At 41.2% G+C, this 22457-nt stretch overlaps 1 protein-coding gene across 1 annotated transcript in view; it reads right to left on the bottom strand.

Annotated features, from left to right (window-relative positions):
* Mmp2 (Matrix metalloproteinase 2) overlaps positions 1-18318 on the bottom strand; it is a 70462-nt gene extending 52144 nt beyond the window's left edge. The window contains exons 1-3 of the mRNA XM_017250606.3: positions 17057-18318; positions 1931-2032; positions 1631-1833 (exon numbers count right to left, since the gene is read on the bottom strand). Coding sequence (XP_017106095.2) covers positions 1631-1833; positions 1931-2032; positions 17057-17266 — 515 coding nt within the window. The 5' untranslated portion in view covers positions 17267-18318. The remainder of the gene's footprint in view (positions 1-1630; positions 1834-1930; positions 2033-17056) is intronic.
* Positions 18319-22457: the final 4139 nt, after the last annotated feature.

Below are 22457 nucleotides of genomic sequence, written 5' to 3'. Positions count from 1 at the left end.
AGAACGACTTCCGCCCCGCAATTTCCATGCTGAGCGGAAATGGAAAAACACTTGCAAACATACCATCACCCAGCCCAGCACAGCATCGTATAGCTACAGCCTTGTGCTGTCGTTGTGTTGCAATTAAGGCGAACACATGCAGCTTGGCCCAAAAGCAGGTCAATACATATTGATATCCATCGGACCCGGTCTGCCCATCGACTCACCGGGTGAGTGTGTGTATTTGTATGTATATTTGATGTAAAGTCAATTTGATGGGAACAGCCACCGCTGTGAGATGCTGGCTGTGGCTGACTGCTAGCTGCTGGCTGCTGGACCCCGATGCGTAATGCTTTAATTTAGTCGCAATATTGTCCTGCTGCCATTTCTACCCCCTTTTTCGGTCGCTTGCCACTTAATGGCCAATTAAGGGTAGACGACACAAGAAATAATTAAATAGCTATCGCTGCATGAACTCCAATGAACCAAGCTGAACTGAACTGAACAGTATTGAAGCTTCAAAGGGGAATGGAGGAGCGTTTCAACTTAAAGTGCCACACGGCGTATGTGCAATGTGTCCAGTGAATGAGCTTTTTCCTGGGCAGCCCGAAAGTATGCAACGCGAACAACTTGCTCCTCGAGCTATGCAAATTTAATTGGGAATTTCATAATGAGCTGGCCAGGCTCTCCGGCTCTCCAGCTGTCCTGCTTCTTCTTAATCAGAAGAACCTCGTTGGCCAGGTCCTGTTTCCAAGCTGCCCGTTTAATATTTCAAGCGCAATTATGCAGCTGCGCATTAAAAATCAAATACAACACTAAAAGTGATAGCTGCAATCAGAGCGCGGAGCTGGAGCTGGAGCTGAAGCTACATAGATCTGGAGACGTTCCGCCTTCGACTTCGTTTCGGCTCATCATAAAATTCAATTTGGCGCAAAGTGTTTAATGAAAGCACCCCATTCCCCATCCGCGGGGAGTAACTTTTCTGCCCACCCCAGGAGGTCATCTTGAACAGCCAACAACCGGGCAACTACTATGGCAGCCAACTAAAGTTTCGGGAAAGCACTGGGAAAAACACTGAATTGTTTTACATAAAAACAAGCTCGTCGGCCATCAAATTATGCAATCCCATTCTGGGGGCCAGTGCAATGGCTGTAATAAAAATTAACAAGCTACGCAACGTTTGAGTTTTGAATTAATTGACAGCGCGTATGCACAGGACAGGAGGAAAGATCAGGACTAGAGACGACAAGCCCCCCTTGGTGCCAGGACAGAAGCTGTAGCTCCAGTCAGGATGTCAGAACCAGGAGGTTATGCTCCTCCAAACACTGCGCCCTGCTTGTAAAATTATAAATTCGCATCTAAATGAACGCTGCAAAATTAATGAACTGCATGCAGTTTAATTGAAATGAACATCCACAGGAGGGACTGGCAAAGAAACTGCCAAGCTGTTGGGGGCACCAAGAGGGTAAATCATAGTGCCGGGTCGGAATTGAAGCATCGAGATTGCACAAATCTCGCCTCGTTCAGGGCGGGGATTCTGATTAACATAAAGGAAGGAATTCAAAGCCCAACTTAATGATTTTGGAATTCCAAGAGTGTTTTCTTAAATTTTTAAAATGTTTATTATTTAAATAATTTATGTGTTTCTTACCTCCATGTTAGATCCGTTTTGGACCATTTGGGTCCCTGCAGAACATAACGTCGCACTCGAATACTGTAGCCGATGTCGTGGTCCAGGTTATCCGGTGAGAAATCGTACGCATGCTGCTTGTCGCCCACACCGCATCGGGGCTGCTGTATTAGCCTGGCCGTTGCCGAGTCAATTTTCCCCGTAACTGGAATGTTGCCAAAAGTCTGCAGACGGTAATGTTAGTTGCGAAATTGTGCATAATAGATGCTAAAAAGACAGGGCCAAAATGGGGAAAAAAGGATGGAGGAGGGCGATGCTCACCTGGAGACTCCGGATTGCATCTATCAGCTGCTTCTCGGAGCGGAGCGCTCCCGTTTCCAGATCCGACTTGGGCAGATAATCAAACTGCATGAGGTAATTGTACTGCAAGCAGAGATGGATAGATACATTAGGGAAGTGTGCCAAAGGTATCTCAACAGCCCGGCCATAAGCAGGGCGGCAACAATGGGCCATAGCCGTAGCCATAGCCATAGACGATGTCTGAGCCATATGGCCGGTTTGGTGAGCCAAACAATTTGTCGTTTGCAAATGATGCTGCCAACATGACCGGCAAAAAACCCTCTCAAAAATACAGAAGGAAAAAAACAAAAAAAAAACAAAACCAAAACTTTTTGCATAAAGTTAATGATAAAAGCAACGCCAGATAGGACGGCAGGCAGTGTGGCATCCACACAGCCACATAAACAGCAACAAAAACTTTAACATTAATAACCCAAAAAGTATGCCACAGGAAAAAGTGCAAGGAAGCATTTGATGGAGGAGTGTTCGAAGAAGGAACCACCGACAGGACTTGGCAGAAATGTGAGCCATTTTCCTATCTTTTGGCAAAAATAACAAAGCTGGCTTTTAGGTCTACGTTTCTGTTAAAGGGTCTCTGTACTTCAACTTGTAATTATTTGGTTAATAAGGACTGGAAACTTTTAGCTTTAAAGGATACTCTTCCCGAGGGAAGCTCTTTCGAATATCTGTATACAAATTTGGTATTTTTGGGTCATAACTGTAGAGTGCGAAAAAAGAACCCAAATAGAACTTAACTCGATTCGATTCACTGGCCATATGCCATATGTGTGCTGCCTCTGGATTTACATATTTTTACATCGCGTGCGCGCATATTTATTAACTAACACACTCGCACTCTGGATGGGTATGGTTACCAACACTCACACCCAAACACCCACACCCTTACAGCGAAAACAAACTTGACACACACACCAGCAAATTACGTGACCTGCAAATTAAATTTTCTCTTTCATTTTCCCACATATGAGAAAATTGTCACACTCGCACTACTTTTTTCTCCATCCTACCCCTACGACAATCGACAACTTTTCGATTTCTATTTTTTGCTTTTCTTGTTATTTGTCAGTCGTTTAAAAAATTGTTGAAAAATACAAAAAAGAACTTTTGAATGGGCAAGCGATTTGCAAATTTCACGAAAAGAATCGTTAGCCAAAGTTGTGCGGTTGGATTCGGTAGGATTGGATTAGGAATGGGAATAGGAATAGGAATAGGTCTTTTGGATAGGGAGAGAGTTGTGCTGTTGGCATTCTTATACGGACAGTGGACGTGATGTGTGGCGATTAGTTGAGATTTATTTAGAATGATGAATGGCCTATCTACATTGTGTTTAGGTGCTGAAAAGTTGGCATCGTGTGTTGCATACGAAATTCCGGAATCCAGAAATCAGAAGACCAAAGTTGGCTTCGCATAACGTTACTTGAACTTATTGCTAGAGGAAAAGTTATTTTCCTTGGAAATTATTGAGGCACTAGTTTTATGATGAGTCGAAAGCTGTTTTATTTACGACTTCCAATAACTCCAAACTTCTCGAGATTTGTTTTTATAACCGAATTTCTTTAATTAAATATTTAAGTCAGCTCGTAAAGCCAGGAAACATAGAAAAGCTTGAAACATTGGGCCACAAGCTCCTAGCTGAAATGGTAAATAAAATTTTTGGCTGGCAGTTGCCACCACTTTTGTGACTCTGACATTTGAAATAAAATGAAAGGAGCTCCAGAGGTAACCACATGTTCTAGTTTAAACTGACGCTTATCAAAGCAACATTCTCTCCTGACTCTTGGCTTTGATTACTTTGCCAGGGTCTTTGCTGGTTCTCTTGGCCACCTTCGCCCAGAATGGCCAGAGGTAGCATTTTGTATGCTTCTGCCATTTTATTTATTGTTTTTTTTTTTTTTACGTAACTCCCGCAGCGGTGCAAGTGCACCATACTCTCTGCTGGCAACAAAAGGACCATTGCCAGGAGCATTGGAATATAAACCCCACACTTGGACGCTGGAAAAGGTGCCCCATAAACGAGCTTCTGGCCCCCGGTTAGTCCAGATTTCATGGCGGCACACACTTGTGTGTGTGCGTCACAAAAAAAAAAGTTGGCTACTCTAACGCTTCTTGGATTGTCACGTTGCAGGAGAACGCGTCAGCAGCAACTACGTAACGCAGTAGAGTATCGTAAGAAAGCCCGCACTGGGAAATTGAAATTCATATAACGTGCCCCCACTGCTATGTGGGGTCTCGGGCCCTGTCTCTTCCCGTTTCTTGCTTAACCCCACCGGCTACACGAAAACAATATCAATTAATATATGTACATAAGTATGTTGAAATGCAGAGACAAAATCGAGGTACAGTGGGTCCTCAAAGGGGGTATTTGAGGGGGTAAGCAAGATACCCGGTACTTCAGATACCCAAAGTATCCTTTAGTTACTCTTTAAGCAAGCTGAGTTCCAAAACTACATCATACTCGGTCTGGCCATCCAACTCTTTAAAAGGCTATTCTTTTATTTCTTAGAAATCATAAACTAAAATATGTTTAATTATGAAACCTCTTGTTATCCCCCTTAGCGTTGTTTTACTGTATTAACTGCCGAGTGGATAAGTTAAGAATAATGTGACACACAACGGAAGCCGAATGTCTAGTCGGTGGAGACATCAGCAGACGCCTAAAGTTTCTTAATGAACAAACCGACCCCACCGGCCCACCAATCGAGGTTCAGGGCCGAGACGAAGGGCCAAATGACTGAGTTCCTTTCGGGTTAACGCAACTAGTCAATTTGGCTAATCGAAGGCTTTACGGACGGTAAATAGTGGCTCGGAAAGGTGTGCCAAATGGCTGTGAGAGGCTTAGCCCGACAACGACGATGATGGGCCAACATTTTACGACGACAATAAACTATAATTCGTAGTTATGAATGAATGGGTTTCTATTTGAATGTGAATGTGAATGTGAATTAAGCGAACGAGTCTCAGGTAGAGCTCCGGCCCCATCGGATGGCCCCTCTTATGGTATCAATCATTTATGCATTGGCCTTTTGCGTTTTTAATGGGAAATTTGTGGCCCAGGCTACGTGTTTGAAAATCGGAAAGTGCAACGGAGTGGGTTGGGGATTTTGGGAGGAGGTCGGAGTACGTGGCCAAGCCATGATTCTGACTAATAGAAAAGCGTCGGTGAAGCGGAAAATGGGAAAGAGGTGAGCACGGCGTCGTATCAGAAACAATAACACTAAAACACTACTACGTGAGTATTTGTCGTGTAAACAAAATCATGTTATCAAAATATAATAACGGAAAGCAATAACGAAAAAACAATTGAGAAAAGTGCGAACTGGTCGGGGGTCACAAGCAAGTCGTCTATACATACATACGTATATATATATAGCTTTTATTTCACTTCAGCAACCCCCCCGTCACACTCTCCTACAATAATTGTGTTGGCTTAATTTAGTTAAGTTGGCGTGACACTCGGAAAACTTCTCTCCGGACCGACCCAACGTGTGGGCGGCTGGTGAAAGTGTGAAAGTAAATTGAACGATGAACGAAGCGATATGTTTATTATTTTATTGGATTATAATTATACGACAGCGGGTCACACGGAAAATAAAAATAATGGGCTTACCGAGGCGCCCCTTCGAATTAATTAATTCCAAAGGGTGGCCAGGCCAGGCTTTAATTAAAATTAAATGAACAAGGGGCCAGATAGCCGTTCGAGTTTAAAGAACATTAATTGGGGGAAAAAGATTTCTTATTATTATTTTCATAAATCATCGATTTCACAAACAGCACAAGCAGCACTGTGACCGCAAAAACAAATCATAATGCTTCATATGCTTGCCATAACATAACTCTCGGCTCTCGGCTCCACATGCGACAAAAGCTAATAAAATGCCGGCACACCGACCACCTACAAATGTCCTCGGATCGGCAGGCAAACAAACCTATAAAAATGACAGGCAACTGCAACAAACGAGCGCATCCATCTAAGCCGCCCTCCCTCTATGTATGGCAGTGTGTATGCATGTGGCACACACAATGTGTGCCGTCTGCCAAGGAGGACACTGCCTCAGATCCTGCCACAAATTCTGCAAAATGCGCAAAAGAATGGAGAAGGAGCAGACCGAGCTTGAGACCGAGCCGGAAACAGAAAACGTAGCAGCCACAAAGAGCATGAAATCGGGGCCAAATTGCCAGGATATGGACCCGAATGTGATGACTGTGGCACAACAGGTTCTTGCCACAAACAAATTTACTGCAATCGAGTGTGTGAAGTGGAACTTAAATCAATCATGCTAATGGCTTTATTGGCTTTACAGTGAAAACACAAATACGACTGTGTGAAAGTAATCAAATCGAGAGTTTATATTCCATTTAATATAGAAAATATTATGGCCATAAAGAGGCTTAAATATTTTAAGCCAATATAAGTAATAGTTGCCTCTTGTAACTCAGTTGGCTCTCGGCATTCCTCAACATTTCAGACTTCCCCATTCTTCTTTGGGGTGACCTGCTCCATTTAAAGAAACACACGTTCCCACTTTTGGATGCCCAACCCAACCCAACCAATCATTGCCGTACATTTCCTGTTGCTGTCTCATAAAAGTCTTGGATACACACGCGTCTTTTGAAACATGTGCGCGAGTCATCGCCCCAGACCACTATATAGAGTTCCACATCCATATCCCATATCCCCATATGGAGTCATCCCACCCACGCCCATTCCAGAAACTGCATCGGCTCCTTGGCAATTTATAGACTGCGAATTTTAATAAAAAGGATGTGCCAGCTAACGGCTTGCCAGCTTGGAGTGATGGACACGCCCACCATTGGAAGCATTTAATAAAAAAAAAAACAAAGCACATACACCCACACACACACTATACTCGACACTCCACACCCCTTTCCAAGGCTGGACAAAGTGAAGAGATGGTTAAATTAATTGAAATCAACATTGATTAATGTGGGATAAGAAAAGCAACGAAGTCAAAGGAAAGAGCAGAGCAGACTGGGTACTATATTATTGAAAGTTGCTTCGTTGTCCATAGAGCTGATAGTACACAGAGAGAAAGGATTTAGAAATACTTCAAATAGGAAATCTTAGCAAAGGGTTATGGCTTCTGATCTCATCTACTGTCAATTAATTATTGAGATACTTCTTTCAATTTATTAAATTTTTCTAAAATAGTTCTCACTGTTTAAACCATCAAATGAACCGACCACAAAAGCTGCAAACACGCAACATTCAATGCGACTGGCAACTGGCTCGTGGTCCGTCTTTCAACCTGCCACAAGCCGAGGCTGTGTTTGTGTTTGTGTTTGTGCTTGCACTTTAATTAGACCACAGGACGTAAATTGCAATATCCACGCTGACGCCCACATCCCACTATCCCACCTAAAGACCACTCCATCTGGGGCTCGGTGCGCCAGAGTTTATGGGAAAGTGATGAGACACTCGGCACTTGCGAGCCGCCGCCAGGTTCAGGCATTTACTTTGTCGCCATACCAGTGCTACGGAGCAACAAGTCATCAAAGTCCCTGCTACCCACCATCCTACAGCCTCAATCATTCCGCTTTCAATCATTCCCACCCCACGGACACCCGCCAGGGAAAATAAATTCAAACAATAGGTTCTCGAGAGCAGCCACGGCGGGAAAGTGGAAATGGAAATGAAAATGGTCGGGAGACGAACTGAGTTCCAAGGCGAAGGCGAAGGCGCACTCTTGATTAACTACGCTTTGTGCAATTTGCAATAAACAAATAAATCATTATTTATATCAACAGATCTGGCGCTCTGTTCCGCTCAAAAACAAAGCATCCACGTTTGCGTTCAATGACTCGGCATGACAGTTAAATAAACAGAAATCCGATGTGCGGACATGCAACGCCTTGGGCAGCTATCTTAAATAGCTGCAACACACATGGCCCCTGGTCACTGCTAGCCAGCCTCTCGTCCCGCCATCCAATTATATGCAAATACCCCGGACCAGTTGGCTAAAAAGGTTACGTTTGGTTTTAACTTATGACATTAAGACCATTTGCAGACGGAGCATTAAGACGTTGGCAACCCGATATGGTCGTTGATATATGGTCGCCCGTCCATATCCCGGGGTTCGGAATCATCTTTCCGCTTTCTGGGGAACCTTCACACATAAATTCTTTAAATAATTCAAATGAGAATGTCGTATTTTTAGCAACTTTATTCCACCATTTCGTGTAAAATGCCATACGTTCTGTGGCTATAAAATCTTCTTCAGGTTGTCGAGCTTTAATGATTCGAAAAGCATTCCTTGTTAGATAGTTTTCCAGTTTCAAATCAATACTCCGAGATGCAGAGACTCCTTTGAAATCCGATTCATTCATTAACTGAATAAAGTGCAAATTATTCCCTTTCAATCGTTCATCTCTGACGCTGCTACCCTTCATGTAATTTGATTCCCTGTTGGATAATATTTCCCAGGCCGCTGGCCGCTTCTGGCATACGAGAGCTATGTTCGAACCCAGACAAGATATTATCTTGTGGATGCTGCTGGGGCGGCTACTGGTTGTTTGGCGCCAGTTGGGTGTGCGTTATATAAACAAGGCCAGAAACCTGCTGCCGGGCCACCATTATTTTGACTAGCCTAGCTGGATTACTGGCACAACCCATCGACCAATAACTCGCTTACAAATGCACACACTAGGCTGGTGAGCAAACCCGTTTTTGGCCACCAATCTTTTGATGAAATTAGCCTGAGCGAATCATGAGTGTGATGATGAGTGTATCTAAATTGATGCTTAAGCGGAAAAATAAAATCCCCGACCACCTAAATGAGTTGGTCAATATTTGTGCACTCTGAACCGCAGATACCCAAGCGTCAGAGAGATGGCTAAGAATGTCGCTGACTCACACAACAGGGCTCAAATGATCAATCTGGAAACAGGTAAGTAGCCAAAGGCGGTTGACTTCAGGCAGAGAGAATAAAAGATGATTATGACGTATAAATAATAAATAAAAGATATGGTTTTAAATATCTCTCTCAACCCAGTCTCCTTCACTGGGTTGCACACTTTTGACCCAAATTATAGTACCCTCTGCAAGGGTATCACAAGAAACTAAAAAAAAAAAAATTACAAAAAAAAAATTACAACAAAAAAATTTAAAAAAAAATTACAACAAAAAAATTACAACAAAAAATATTACAACAAAAAAATTACAACAAAAAATTACAACAAAAAAATTACAACAAAAAAATTACAACAACAAAAAATTACAACAACAAAAACTACAACAACAACAAAAACTACAACAACAACAAAAACTACAACAACAACAAAACTACAACAACAACAAAAACTACAACAACAACAAAAACTACAACAAAAACAAAAACTACAACAACAACAATAACTACAACAACAACGAAAAACTACATTAATCTACAACAATAAAAACAAACACCAAAACTTAAAAAAAAAACTATTTTTCCGATTTTTGGGGCCTGCTTAAGTGCAACTTATGAGAATCGAGGAGGAGGGCGATGTTTTAATTAATTAATAAATTAATTATTTTCAAAAAAATTTTATTGAATATTTAGCAAAGTAAGGCATCATTTTAAACATTATTATACTCAAAATAACGGTAAAATTATACTCTTACTTACAATAAGACTTCTAAGAGCCCTTAAAAGCAGGCAATGGTGATAGGAGTGTTTATATTTTCAGAATTTAAATTTATAAAAAAAACATGATATTTTTTAGAAATTATAGAATGGAGTTTCTTATAGGAACGTAAATATCCCAAATAAAAATATCCCAAGCTTGTATCTGCACTATCATGAATGTTATAGCAGTGGGAAAATATATATTTTATAATTTAATTTAAAACAAGAAAGGAAAGCTAACTTTGGGCGGAGCCGAATTTGATATACCCCTGAAGCTAAAACCGAATATATATCGCAAAAATCGCAAATATAATATAACCAATTGATTGACCAAAATTATAAATCATAACAATATTCATTATTTACGGTCCCTGCTCAATACTTCCTTTAAATGACTTTTAGAATTTGCATTAACGTTTTTTGAAAACTACCTTTTCAGGACTGGGATTACATTTTTCTCTCTGCATAAATAACCCAGACATACGCACAGCAAACACCTACATAAGTTGCCCGCCGCCTGGCGGTCCTTCTTTGGCTTTAAGGCTTTGAAGTCGAAGCCGAGCTTGAGGCTGAGGCTGTAACTGCAGCTGAAGCCGCCGCTGAAACTGATGTTGGGGCAGCAACATGCCGCATAATTGATGGCACAGGCAGCGCTTAAAAGGAAACCTGCTCGATGCACAAATGTCGCCCAAAAAAGGCGTTGTCATTGCCATTGTTGTTGTTATATTGCTGTTGCTCTGTTGGATGGCTGTGCCAACATATTGCAAGCGTTTCTCTGGAAAAGGCCAATCCAGCAGCTGCGGCATCATGGGCATCATTAAAATCAAGTCAAGGAATCAAGACTACGTTGTTCTGTAGTGTTCTGGCGTTCTGGTGTTCTGCCTTTTTGCCAAAATGTCAAAGATTTTTTATTTCCCCGCACTGCCGCTGTCGTAAGTCAGAGCCCCTTGCTGGGGACTTAACAACTGCCGTTAGCTCGCGTGCTCCCCGGCATTCTGTTTCCCCAAATAAAGCCAAACCAAAAATAAATAAATCGAAAATGGATTGTTTTTATATGCTTGTGATTGTTGCTGCCGCTGCCGCTGCTGCTGCAATCAGAAGAGCGCGTCGGGGCACAAAAATGTGATAATTAATACGAGCACCCAACCAATCCCCAAAAAAAAAAAAGCAAGAAACATCAACAAAAAACCCAGGGCAATGAATCTGGGTCAAATCCAATTGCTTTATATTTTGTTTATATTTCTTTTGTGCAGCTCCAGCACTCTTAGAACTCCGCCAATAACGAATTTCTCTGTGGGGTCATATAGGGGGTATTTATTTATGCACTTCCACCTTTGTTTTGGGTTTTTTCTTTTTTTTTTTTTTTTTGTTTGGTGCCAGCCAGCGAAATCCACTTGGATTTATTGCGCTTTTATTCTTCCTGCTGTTAGGAGAAGCGAAGGAAAATCTGCATACGTCTGCCCGGAGTGTGAATGCATGCGATTCTGCTAATGGCTGGACGTCCGGCTGCGGATAGAGCCGCCCAACTCCACCGCCAACCCATTGAATCTTTCTTGCAATCCTCCTTGAGTGAAATTCATGCAGATAATGCTAAAACTTTCCACACACAATAACAGCAACGATTGTGCAATTCCGATAATGCATTATTCTTTTTTGTCAGCGCTCACTCGAATGATATGCGCGTATGGCAGAAACATAAATACATGTATGCGTCCATGCTGGATATTTATGTGTACATATGTCAGTGGGTGTATGGACTAGGAGTCACTGGAGGATATGCCCCACATGGTGGCTATAGAGTGGACTCTACTCAGTAGACCACTCAGTGTATTAAGTTTGTGACAGAAGTGTCACAGTATCTAAATATTATTTCAGTTGGGAAATGGAACAAGGACATTAAATCCACTTTACTTACTATTTTTTAATTAACTTTTAAGTATCATACTCGTGGCTTTATTAGCATCATTAGCTTGTGCTTCTCATAGATACTTTTTTCATCTTATAACATTATCCACTTACTTGGTTGGACCATTTCCCTAGAACTCTACCTAGACAACCTCATCAAGCCATCTGAAAAAGCCATCTACTATCTACTTTCCCTTGGCCCTTTTGTGTGCATGAATCATTGAGATTGCCAAACCAAAATTGGGGGACAGGACAGGACAGCTCGGCAAACAATTTTTCGTGGATGTAACTGAAAGTATTAGTACGGAGATTGGCTGTCCTCGCGGATGTCCGTATACGTATCCTGCTTTGGCTAATGTGCATGCAGATTGTCGTGGCGTAGTTGGGCGGAATTTCGTTGTCGCAAAAATTGTGTATTCACAACAAATGTCTCATATTTGGGTATATACAGCCATAATGATCCAGCGGATACGCAAAATGCATAAAATGCAACAAAATGAGCGGAAAGCGAAAGAAAAATCAACATAAATGCATCAATCATACGCAGCGTGGGTTGGCCAGACGAAAGTTCCAGACCCGCTCCCCACCCCCCACCTCATACGAATCTCTTTTTATTTCTTACGTCCCGGATTCCCCTCCTCCGAAATGACATTAAAAATCAATCAATGGCACATAAAATTAATGAATAAGACAACAACAATGGAAATCGGGTTGCTTCTGTTTCATCCGCGGGGCTTATCTTCCCGCCAGCTGAGTGGTTTTTTTTTTATTTTTCGATGCTGCCACTTTTTGTGTTATCAGCTTTTAATTAAACATGTAATTCAAACGTATAAATAATTGAAAATGCTTCCTATTTACTTTACATATTAGCTGAAACGTGCATATTTAAATTCCAATACCGTGTAATGGTCAAGTGCATTCGACTGCAGTGATGTTTAATTGAAAAAATAGTCCATTCTTTCAAATATTTGTTTTTTAATATTTTAGCACTATAAAATTCCTTCAAATTGGTGTCTTGTAAACACATACATTTCATATTTATTTACGAACTTACATGTTTGGAAATCCGGATATCAAATATTTTCTTTTTAAATCATTTTTTAATATGTTAAATTTTCAATAGTATTTCGCGCAATATCCTTCGGGCTCTATACCACTGAGATTTTTATATTTAAATATATATTTTTTCATAAACGCTGCACTCGCCGGTGTATTAGCAGTGTTTTTTGTATTCCACTCTTTTGCGAAATGCAAATTGGGCATTATTTGTTCCCCTGCTCGGCTCGAAAATTTTTCCGCTCCTTGCATTTCAATGCGTGCCAGGCAGCACAAATACACGTATCAGATGTAGTTTTTTATTTTCCATTTTGTATTCCGCCTTTTTTTTAGCATCCCGTAAAGCTAAAAAGGCAGCAAGCTTTTTTCTATAGCCGAATGCAGTTCCCTACGTGACACAATTAAAAAAATAAATAGAAACTCCACCCAACCACCAAAGCATTATGTATTGAAAGAGAAATTTAATAAAAAGATTTTTTTTTTCCAGCCAGGTGCATTTGGCATGACTTTGCAGGTCCTTTGGTTCCTTTCTAGGGGGTTTAAGCAAAGTGTTGGGGAATTAAAAAGTCAGAAAGGTGGTACATAATGTTTAAAATCTTTTAATTTTTAGGTCTTGTCATAAAATTTATCTTGAATAACTCGATGATGAGTTCAACCAAATAACCTGCTGTAACTTTTAGCTTATTAATTCAAATCTTTTCTTGTTTTTATTCCAGTCTTACTCATTCATTCAAATTTGATCTGGGATTTCCTGCCCTCCAATCGCTTAGGTAGCCGATCAAGTGTCATTAACGCATTATAACAGGTGTCTAACCCACACAATATTCCATTCATTGACAAATTACCTTAAAATGTGTAAATTTATTCGAGAAGCGGAAATATGTATCTGTTATTGTATGTATTACAATAACGTTAATGTGCCACTTAATTTATTAAAATCCCCCTTTGAGTCTCTACGGATTTTGGAGCAGACCAGTGAATCAGCAGCTTCAACTTAATGTGCCTTGCGAGTTAATTAATAGCGGCAAATTTAATCTGTTTCAAGTCGACTCAGTCTGAAACTGAATATGAATCTGAATCTCTCTGTTCTGTCTCTGTTCCTGTTTCTGATTATCGCACATGGGGAGTTGGCATTTAAAAATTATACGATCCGATCTCGGTCCTACTTTATGACAGTGCCGCTTAGTGCATTCAACTGGCGCTCCAAGAATTGTCATAAGCCTATTAAGATCTGACAATGCTGCCATTCTGGGCATTGTCTTGATCAAGTTGGGGACTGCCCGACCCTGCCCAGCCCCGGCCATAAAAGCAATCGAAGAGGGCTGGAGCTGGAATTGGGAAGTGGGCTCTCCTACCAGGAAGCCATAAAACAATCAACGAAAATGCCCCGAATGACTTCCATCAGCTGCAACGGCGTTAATTGCATTCCGAAAAAGGAGAAATTTGAGGAATATCGAGGGATTCTTATCTGTCGGCCCAGCAACTTGACAATGAATCAATTAAAGTGACTAATGATAATAATATGTGCCATCTTAACAGCTCGTAACTTAAGGGAATAATAAATTTCCAATCGTACAACGCCACTATAATGAAGATTCCCGAAAAATTAAGATGAGATATTTTTGTATTATAGTGGTTTCTGTATTTGAAAAACATTCCCTCCCCAGAAGCCAGCATTTATTTTTGGTAATATTTAATAGTTCCTGAAAACACCCATTTGGAAATGAGTAATGCACATATGCATTTTGATTGTTTGCGCTTCCTGCGAGGAATAGAAGACACCTGTTCTTGGTTTTTTGGCCAGACCAAAATTTCTTTGTGGCCTGTTGTGTTGAATTCATTAGAAAACTACCCTCGACGAGTGAGGAGACGAAAGGAGGAGGGGTCCTGCCACAAATAGCAATTGCAAATACAAACACAAGGCTGAAAGTCCCCAAAGTCTGCGGATGACATCGCTTCCTTCTGCTGTTTCCTATAGTTGTGCCAATTAGAATTTTGCGAAAACTTGAAAGCAAATTGCAACAGTTTGTTAGGTCGTTCCCCCCTCGCCAATCTCCGCCCTTTTCCCATTCTATGTCTCAGTGTCAGTGGCAACGGGATTTATATATATCCCCGACGTATGTATGTAGATATATATATTCGATTTCTTGCATATGGAGAGGGTTGTGCGTGGCGATATGCAAATGTGCGGTTGCAAGAGTGCAGATAAGTTAACTTCACTTCACTTTCTATGTGTGTATGTATGCACTTTCCGGACTACTTCCGCTGGGGCATGCAACTGCAGTGCAGTGCCGTGACCCTGCTGCCCTGCTACTCCTGTCGTAAACCTCCCCCTAGTCTTGGCCCCAAGAACAACACTTACACGGGAAGAAATGCATAATATTAATAGCTTTTATAGCATAGTTATCTGAGAGAAATTTCTCCCAGTGTAGAGCATCTTGGTCTTCGTCTTGGCTCCATTTTCATCATTTATTTGATTACACGCCACTCATAAACGCGAGTGCGTGAGTGTATGCGAACAATTCACTGAGTGTGCCAGTGTGTGTGTGTGGGGATATCTATGGTGTGCGTGTGTGTGAGTGCGTTTATTGAACCGGGAGCTGTGGCAGCGCCTAGCTGGCGACACTCGGAACAACCCAACAACTACTTCTCAATCCCAATTCGCTGGACGACAACTTCGTCCCAACTCGGCGCGCTCGGATTCAGTTCTTTTCTTTTCGGTTCCGCTCATATCATCGCCCATGTACATGTTTATATATAGTGCTCCATATATGCATACCCCATACATATATACATATATCTATCTGTATATGGCATATGTTTGCCCTGCTCATCCAGCGGGCAGCTGTAGAGTGGCGACATCCATCGCCTTTGATATCCTTACTAAATAAACAATATGCGGGCCCGGCGGCGACCTCGACTCGGCTTTCCCAAGCACCGTTTCATAGATATAGGCCACTTTCTCTTTGTTCCTGGGAATGTAAACATTCATTTCAAAAATGCCATTTTCTAATTAAAATGTGGGAAATATTTTAAGCAAAATTTTAACGTACATATCTCACAGTACTCTGTGTCTTACAGGCATGAGCCAGACCTTATTTCCTTTCTCCTTCGCTTAATCTTTTATATTTTTTTCCAGCCATTCAGACCGACCCTTCAATTACAGTTTTCGCACTTTAATAAATGCCAAGATTCGGTCCAAGCCGCATAAGCAGAGAATGCCTGGCTGACTGAATGGCTGGCTGGCTGGCTGGTTGGATGTCTGACGGACGGCTGGAAAGACGGCGGAACTGAAAGACCGGCTACGTACACACACTGGCGAGGTGGTACCCACATACATAAATAGTTCATCCTGGTCGCCTCGCATGTCTGCCACTGCTGAGTCAGCTGCCCCGGGTTCAATGTCCTGGCGCGCCTTCAAGAATGCCAACGCGACTCCTTGGCATACAAAACAAAAGGGAACAATAATAAGTAAATTGCTCATATTTTGTTATTCTGATTAAAAAGGCGCCCGTGCTCATTAACCGTCGCAATCCACCAGCGAATATCCTAGTGGCGAGGTCTTTTCCGGCTGCTGGGGCAGCTGGGCCATCTAAGGGGGCGGGGAGCAGACCCACAAATGCATTAAGAGCCATGGGATGCAATGCCCCAAACAATAAGCATGCATTGTGCACTACGAACTGCAGTGGCCGAACCGGAGACTGTTGGCCCCCATTTCGTGGCATCTGAATGAACACATGTACAGTGTGTACCAAAAATAGTAAATATTTTAAAAACTCATATTAAAATGCTTATAATTTTTACGATTTTTGTATATTGCTCATTGTATTAGGCTATTGAAGAAGTCAAGAACCTTTCCATTACGATCAAAACTTTCCCATTCATGGTCCCTTATCTATGACGCGCACTGTGGTTTCATATGTAGACCGATTTGGGATTTTGGGGTCATAGGCATGAGCAGCCACAGCATAAGCAGGCTGCATCATCGGCCCAGTGGCGCTGGCAGGGGGCTTGGATTTGCCTTATCTCGATGGTCCATGCCCCCTCATCCCTTCATCGGTTGCATCGAGTGTCTGAAGCTGCCACTGCTGCAACTGCAGTGAGCATTTGTGCCTCCTGTGTGTTGATTTAATTTCCAGCTGTTTGCCACTGACCTCGCCCTGTCTCATTTTCTCTTTATGGCCATCTCGTTCATGCAAATTTAAAGATTTAATTTTGTTTTCTTTGGGAGATTAATTATTGATGCCACAAAGGTAATTCATTGAAAAGATACTCGTTTATTATTAAGCTACTATATACTTAATATAGTAGCCACTTACCATTCCTTGGAGAATTCAAAAGTTAATATTATACTAATTTTTATTTGAAATGGGATACAATTTATAGTAAGTATTACAAGTACAACGTGTCGTATACTTAATATGAGCTTTTTTCAGCTTTGTTTTTTAATTTTATTAAAATATTATAGCTCTGGACAAAAACCCTCTAAACACCAACTCACCATAATATCCTCGGATATTTTTGCGGGTTTTCCAGACCTACCCGCCACCATATCTTGCTGCTCCAAAGTAGCTGTCTTGGGATCATCATTATACTGATTTTTGTGATGATACAGCAGATCGGGTAGATCCTGAATTCCTGCGGCTAGGGTTACGAGTGCTAGCAGGGCGGTGGCAAGTAGCGCCAGCCTGCCGACACATGTGGAGCACATTTTTCTTCTCGCTTTTACTTTCAATTCTTTTCTTATTTATCTTGTCGAGGGGCAGGGACGAAGGGATCACTTAAACTTTGCACTTTTCTTTTATTAAATCGTCGCAGATCACTTGCGAATCGCATAAAACTGGAGCTTAATTAATTGATGTGTTGCACTAACAATTCGAAATGAGGAATTGAACTTTTCTTCTTTTTTTTTTGTGTTTCACTTTTAACTTTGTTGTTGTTTAGTGGCCGCGGGGGTTGACACACACACATGCGCAGTGGCAAGCACGCCACAAATAGCCGGCGGCATCAACAGCTGCAACAAAAACAACAAAAGCAACAACAATAGAACCAAAGAAGCAAAGCAGCGGAAGTGGGGGTGAACCGTTTCTGCTTCTTGGTCTGGCTTTTGTGTTGTGTTTTTTTTTTTTGTTGTGGCCACTGTTTCTTGGTATCTGGGCTCTCTCCCTTTTTTTTGCCCTTTTTCGCTGTTCGCTTTTCCGCTCCTTTACATATGACGCATCCGCCCCGTGGGAGGTGGGGGAAGTTCGTGGGCTGGGTCGGAATATATTCAAAATTTCCAAAAGACACACACTATTTAAGACCCATTAGCTTTTGTGAAGCGACATCGAGACACAACCACACAATTAATTGGCATACGAGAGTAAAAAGGCCTTTGTTTTGTTCGTTCTTTCTTTCGTTATTTTTTTAATATATTATCCCGATACACCGATGCTAATGCCCATATTTTCCGATCCGATTCCCGATCCCGAATCCGTTCCCGACATAATCGCTTTGTTCGTCCCACGAAAAAAAAATCAGGAAAAGTGGGCGGACGAGCGCCACTCTTTATTCGGGTTTCGTATAAAATACTATATAATTTATATGCAAGAATAAATCTTTCCGACCGTCTTTTATTTTATGTTTTTGTTGGTTTTCTTTTATTTCGCTTTGTAAAATATATCGTTACACCACTGACGGGGTGGTGTATTATTTTTATTTCGCTTCGACCGTAGTGGCGGGTATACCGCTCTGCGAGACCGACTGGCAGTGAGTGTTGGCTTGGCGGCCAGCGACTTGCCTCCACATTCAGTTCCCACTCAGCTCGAAACCCGTTGTCTCAATTCCGCGCTGTAGAGCACGAGAGAGATCGCTCCTGGCGATCGCTCCTGGAACCCGACGAATTACTAGGGATTACATTGGGCCTCCATGCCCCCAACGGTCTATCGGTCTCCATGGAGCGTCCAATATATTTCTCTTTGAAAAGAGAAAGAGAACTGAAGTAGTCGAAAGAGAAACGATGTCTATGTGGGACCCACATTGTGAATATATTTCTTTTAGAGATTATGCTACCTACTTGGTAGTCCAAAATAGTCCAATCTTAACACTTTTGTGGCAATATTGGCGCCACTTGGAGGATTGCACAATAAACACAAAACAGACTGCTAATAATGATGAATGGACCTCTTCTCGGAATCCAATTACACTTAAAACATGAATAATAAATTATGGAACTGAAAATGAAAAAGCATGAATTAATGTTTCGGAAACATTTTTTACATTGTGGTTTTAATTAATGAAAAAAAAATTTGTTCATATTTAAGGATAAACGTCTAATATAACTTCTCAAGTTCTTACTCAGTATTAAAAGCATCTTTTTTTAAACATTTTTTAAATCACCATAAATGGACATTTTAAACTACATTTATTGTGATTTAAAAATAAAAATTCAATATCTACAAATTCATTTCGTCTTTTGATGACTAAACCATCAGTAATCATTCATAAACCAAACTTAGCTACAGTGAGTTCTACTTAAATTAAACCATCTCATCCATTAAGTCATTTTTGGGTTTCATATAAAAATGAAATATAAAATTATTAGTCGACTTCGATAACCAAACCACTACGTATGTATCAGCGATTATCACACACAGGATACATTCATTTCCCTCAACGGCAATGACAGTGTTAATCGAAAACGCCTCCTCTTCCAGGTAGTAGATATCGGGGACCAATAGATCACAGGTAAGAGACCGTTTCTGTTGACTAGTTTGATTCCCCGCCAAGCCTCATCGGAACTTGCTTCTGGTGGAGTCTTGGCTTCATAATGGAATGAGTTGGTTAAGGTACGATCATCCAGGATAAGTTTGATAGAATTTATTCAAATTATTCGAATTCTTTTGACAGATGTTTCATCACTGGCGGGAATAAATTTTAAAGCCGTAATCCACACTTTGACGACTCTTTTTGATCTTATTTAAGTGTACGCCACTGTAACCATACGTATCCGAAACTACTTGCCGGCAAATTCGTAGTTTAGACCTCGGGTCTGGGGTCAAGTGCTAATTGAACACGAAATTGAATGCAAAACCGATTTCTGCTTTTCTCAGCCTGCAGTTGACCTACAAAAATCGGAAGAGTGACAAAAAGTACCCAGCAATGACACATGGTCAAGACATAATGTGCGTAAGAACTTATCAATATGACAGAGTTGCATATCTTATCGGACTGATAATTTTGAATTATTTGAAGTCTTATATTACTCAATGCATTACGACATATGTATTCTTGAAGGAAATTTTCGAGTATTCTGCCTTAAAATACGTATTTTTATACTATAGTGGGTGATGAATGGGAATATCACCTACTTCCTGTGCCCGATAAAGCGGATCGGCAACAGAAACATAACATATATGCTTATAACTAAGGTTAGTAACTTTCGATGTCAGTGACTCAGTGGGGCACTTATCTTGTTTGTTGCATTTCCCTGCGAATCCGCCCGATAGCTCTATCTGGCTCTTTTAAAACCAAGTCCGCCACTGCGTCGAATATCCGATATTGCCGGGAGCAAGTTCGTGACATAAATCAATTATGGAGAAGTGTCGTCTGGAAATGGCCGGGAGCTTGGTGTTGGGATATCTTCAGTGTCGCCCCAGCTTGTATAATGCTCATATTATATGTGTGGGCGGTGGCACGGATGTCTAGCCGATTTGGGAAAACTTATTTATGTATTAGCGTGTAAATATACTAAGATTCCTGTGTCTGCACTTGAAATAAAATTAATTTTATTGTAAAGATTTAAATATTATTGAATTATTTAAATTTGAAACATTTTGAAAAGGAATCTTAAGATTTGGCAGCCATTTTGTTTCTAAGCCATTTTGGCTGCCATTTTGTCTTTGATGGCTCTCCGTTTTAGTGTTGGAAAATCCTATAAAAAACAAATATTGCAAAATAATTAGTATTTTTTGTATAATCAGTATATTTATTATTTAGGGTAGACTTTTCTTGGTGTGTGGAGAAGCATGTGGCTCCTATGGAGCAGATTGTCGTTTATTGTGCAATGTGCTTTATGAGTCAATTTAAGGCGTATGTTCGACTGATCTAAAATGGAAGTGGGCACATGTACCCCGGCGGTGGGACATGCGATTTACATACTACCATTTCCCAAGTGCGCAAATTCGAACACGTTCCTCAAACAGACAGGAAATCAAAGCAATTACTAATTGTGTCTTACACAGCCAGAAAACTTTCTCGCAAATGACGCATGCTTGGCTATGGCCATTTGGTCATTTGGAATGGACAGGAAATGCCAGCCCAATTGACCTCCACCCACCCACCGATGGCAGATGTATCTGTATCCGAGTAATTAATTAAAATATGCAACCGATGCACTCGGATCTCCGCTTTCCCTGGACTCGTGCATTGCTCTCGCCTTGACGTGTCCATCAAATCAGATGAGAGACACTGCCACCCAACCACCTCGTCCGATGATTTCCATTTAACATGTCCATTAATCACATTCGGCGGAGTTTGGTTCATTATCGGACGAAAAGTGTCACACGGCCAACTGAGAATTTATTGAAATCACTCGCTCAATGGCAAAGAAATCTCAAAACAATTAATTTGAAAAATAACAAAAAAAAAAAACAGTCTAAATAATAATTCCATATCCGATTTGCATGAGAAATTGCTCACAAACACACATGGCGAAAGCCATCAACCGAAAAATGTTGTACCCGCATATTTTGGAAATTAGCCAACAGGTTGCCGGTCGTACAACAAAAGATTCACATTTTTATATAGAACTGGTCGAGATTTAAACTCCCTACCCCGGTGGAGGCTCAATACAGAATAAAAGCAGTTTTTTGCATTAGCTTTTCGGCAGTCTGATCCGAAAAAGCGATAAGCCCTGAATCCGATTTCAGATTTACGACTAAAATTAAGATTCTTTTTTTCACACCCAAAGCGTATGGATGCTTCATGGATGAGTACCTTACCAAAAATACAATCCAACGACTCTCTTTTTTTCCCCATGAGTCAACAGCCTTTGGGGTTTTGTGGCGCTTGCCGGATGATCATCGGCCAAAAGCTGACGTACACTAAAAACGCAAAAAAAAACAGATATTACCAAGAGACTGCTGTTAGTGGCTCATCATATGTATTACGCAGAAGGTGTCTGTCTCAACAAAGAAAATACATACATACATATATGCATATTCACGACCCATAACTCGATTCGGAATAAAATCAGCATTGGGCATTAAATTATAATTTAAAAAATCAAAAGTTTAAAATATCTAGTCATATTAGTTTCCTTACATCCAGCACAACTATGTAGCTAAACTTTGATTATACTGTCTTGGACAGGTTTCTTCAAAGAAATGTGATACTGGGGATTCCCCGTAGAGCTAATAGAATCCTTTGGATGCTACGAAGCCCCTCCTGTTCGGGGCACTTTCCTATTCCCTGCACACGCACTGCGCCTGTTTGTTTCATTATCTGCATAATTTAAGCAAGTTTTCGGAAAAGCTGCAGAAGGCCAAGAGATAGCAGTGAAGCTGCATAACTTTGGCTATACTTCAGTTGCATTGCGTGTAATATTTAATTATAAGAGCTGGTCCCCCACCCCACCGCCTGCAGCACAACTTTACGGCACTTGCCAATTGCACTTCGGTGGCAGCAGCCTCCTTTGGGGCGGCGGTGGGTGGCATAAACGTCTTGAGAGGGCATAAAATATTTAATTGTGTCACGTAACTTTCTGCCAACTGACTGGCAGCCAGGGTATGGATAGATGGCAGGCAGGCAGGCAGCCTCCTCTCTTACTGCAGTATGCATTACAATTTCCCCAAGTCCTGAGAAAATGAGATTACAAAACGACAAGTGCTAAACGAAATTATCGTAGACATCTCGCGGGACGA

This window comes from Drosophila bipectinata, chromosome 2R (assembly GCF_030179905.1).
Source record: "Drosophila bipectinata strain 14024-0381.07 chromosome 2R, DbipHiC1v2, whole genome shotgun sequence".
Lineage (NCBI taxonomy): Eukaryota > Metazoa > Arthropoda > Insecta > Diptera > Drosophilidae > Drosophila > Drosophila bipectinata.
The sequence above is the reverse complement of the archived record's forward strand: the minus strand, read 5'-3'. Positions and strand labels throughout refer to the sequence as shown.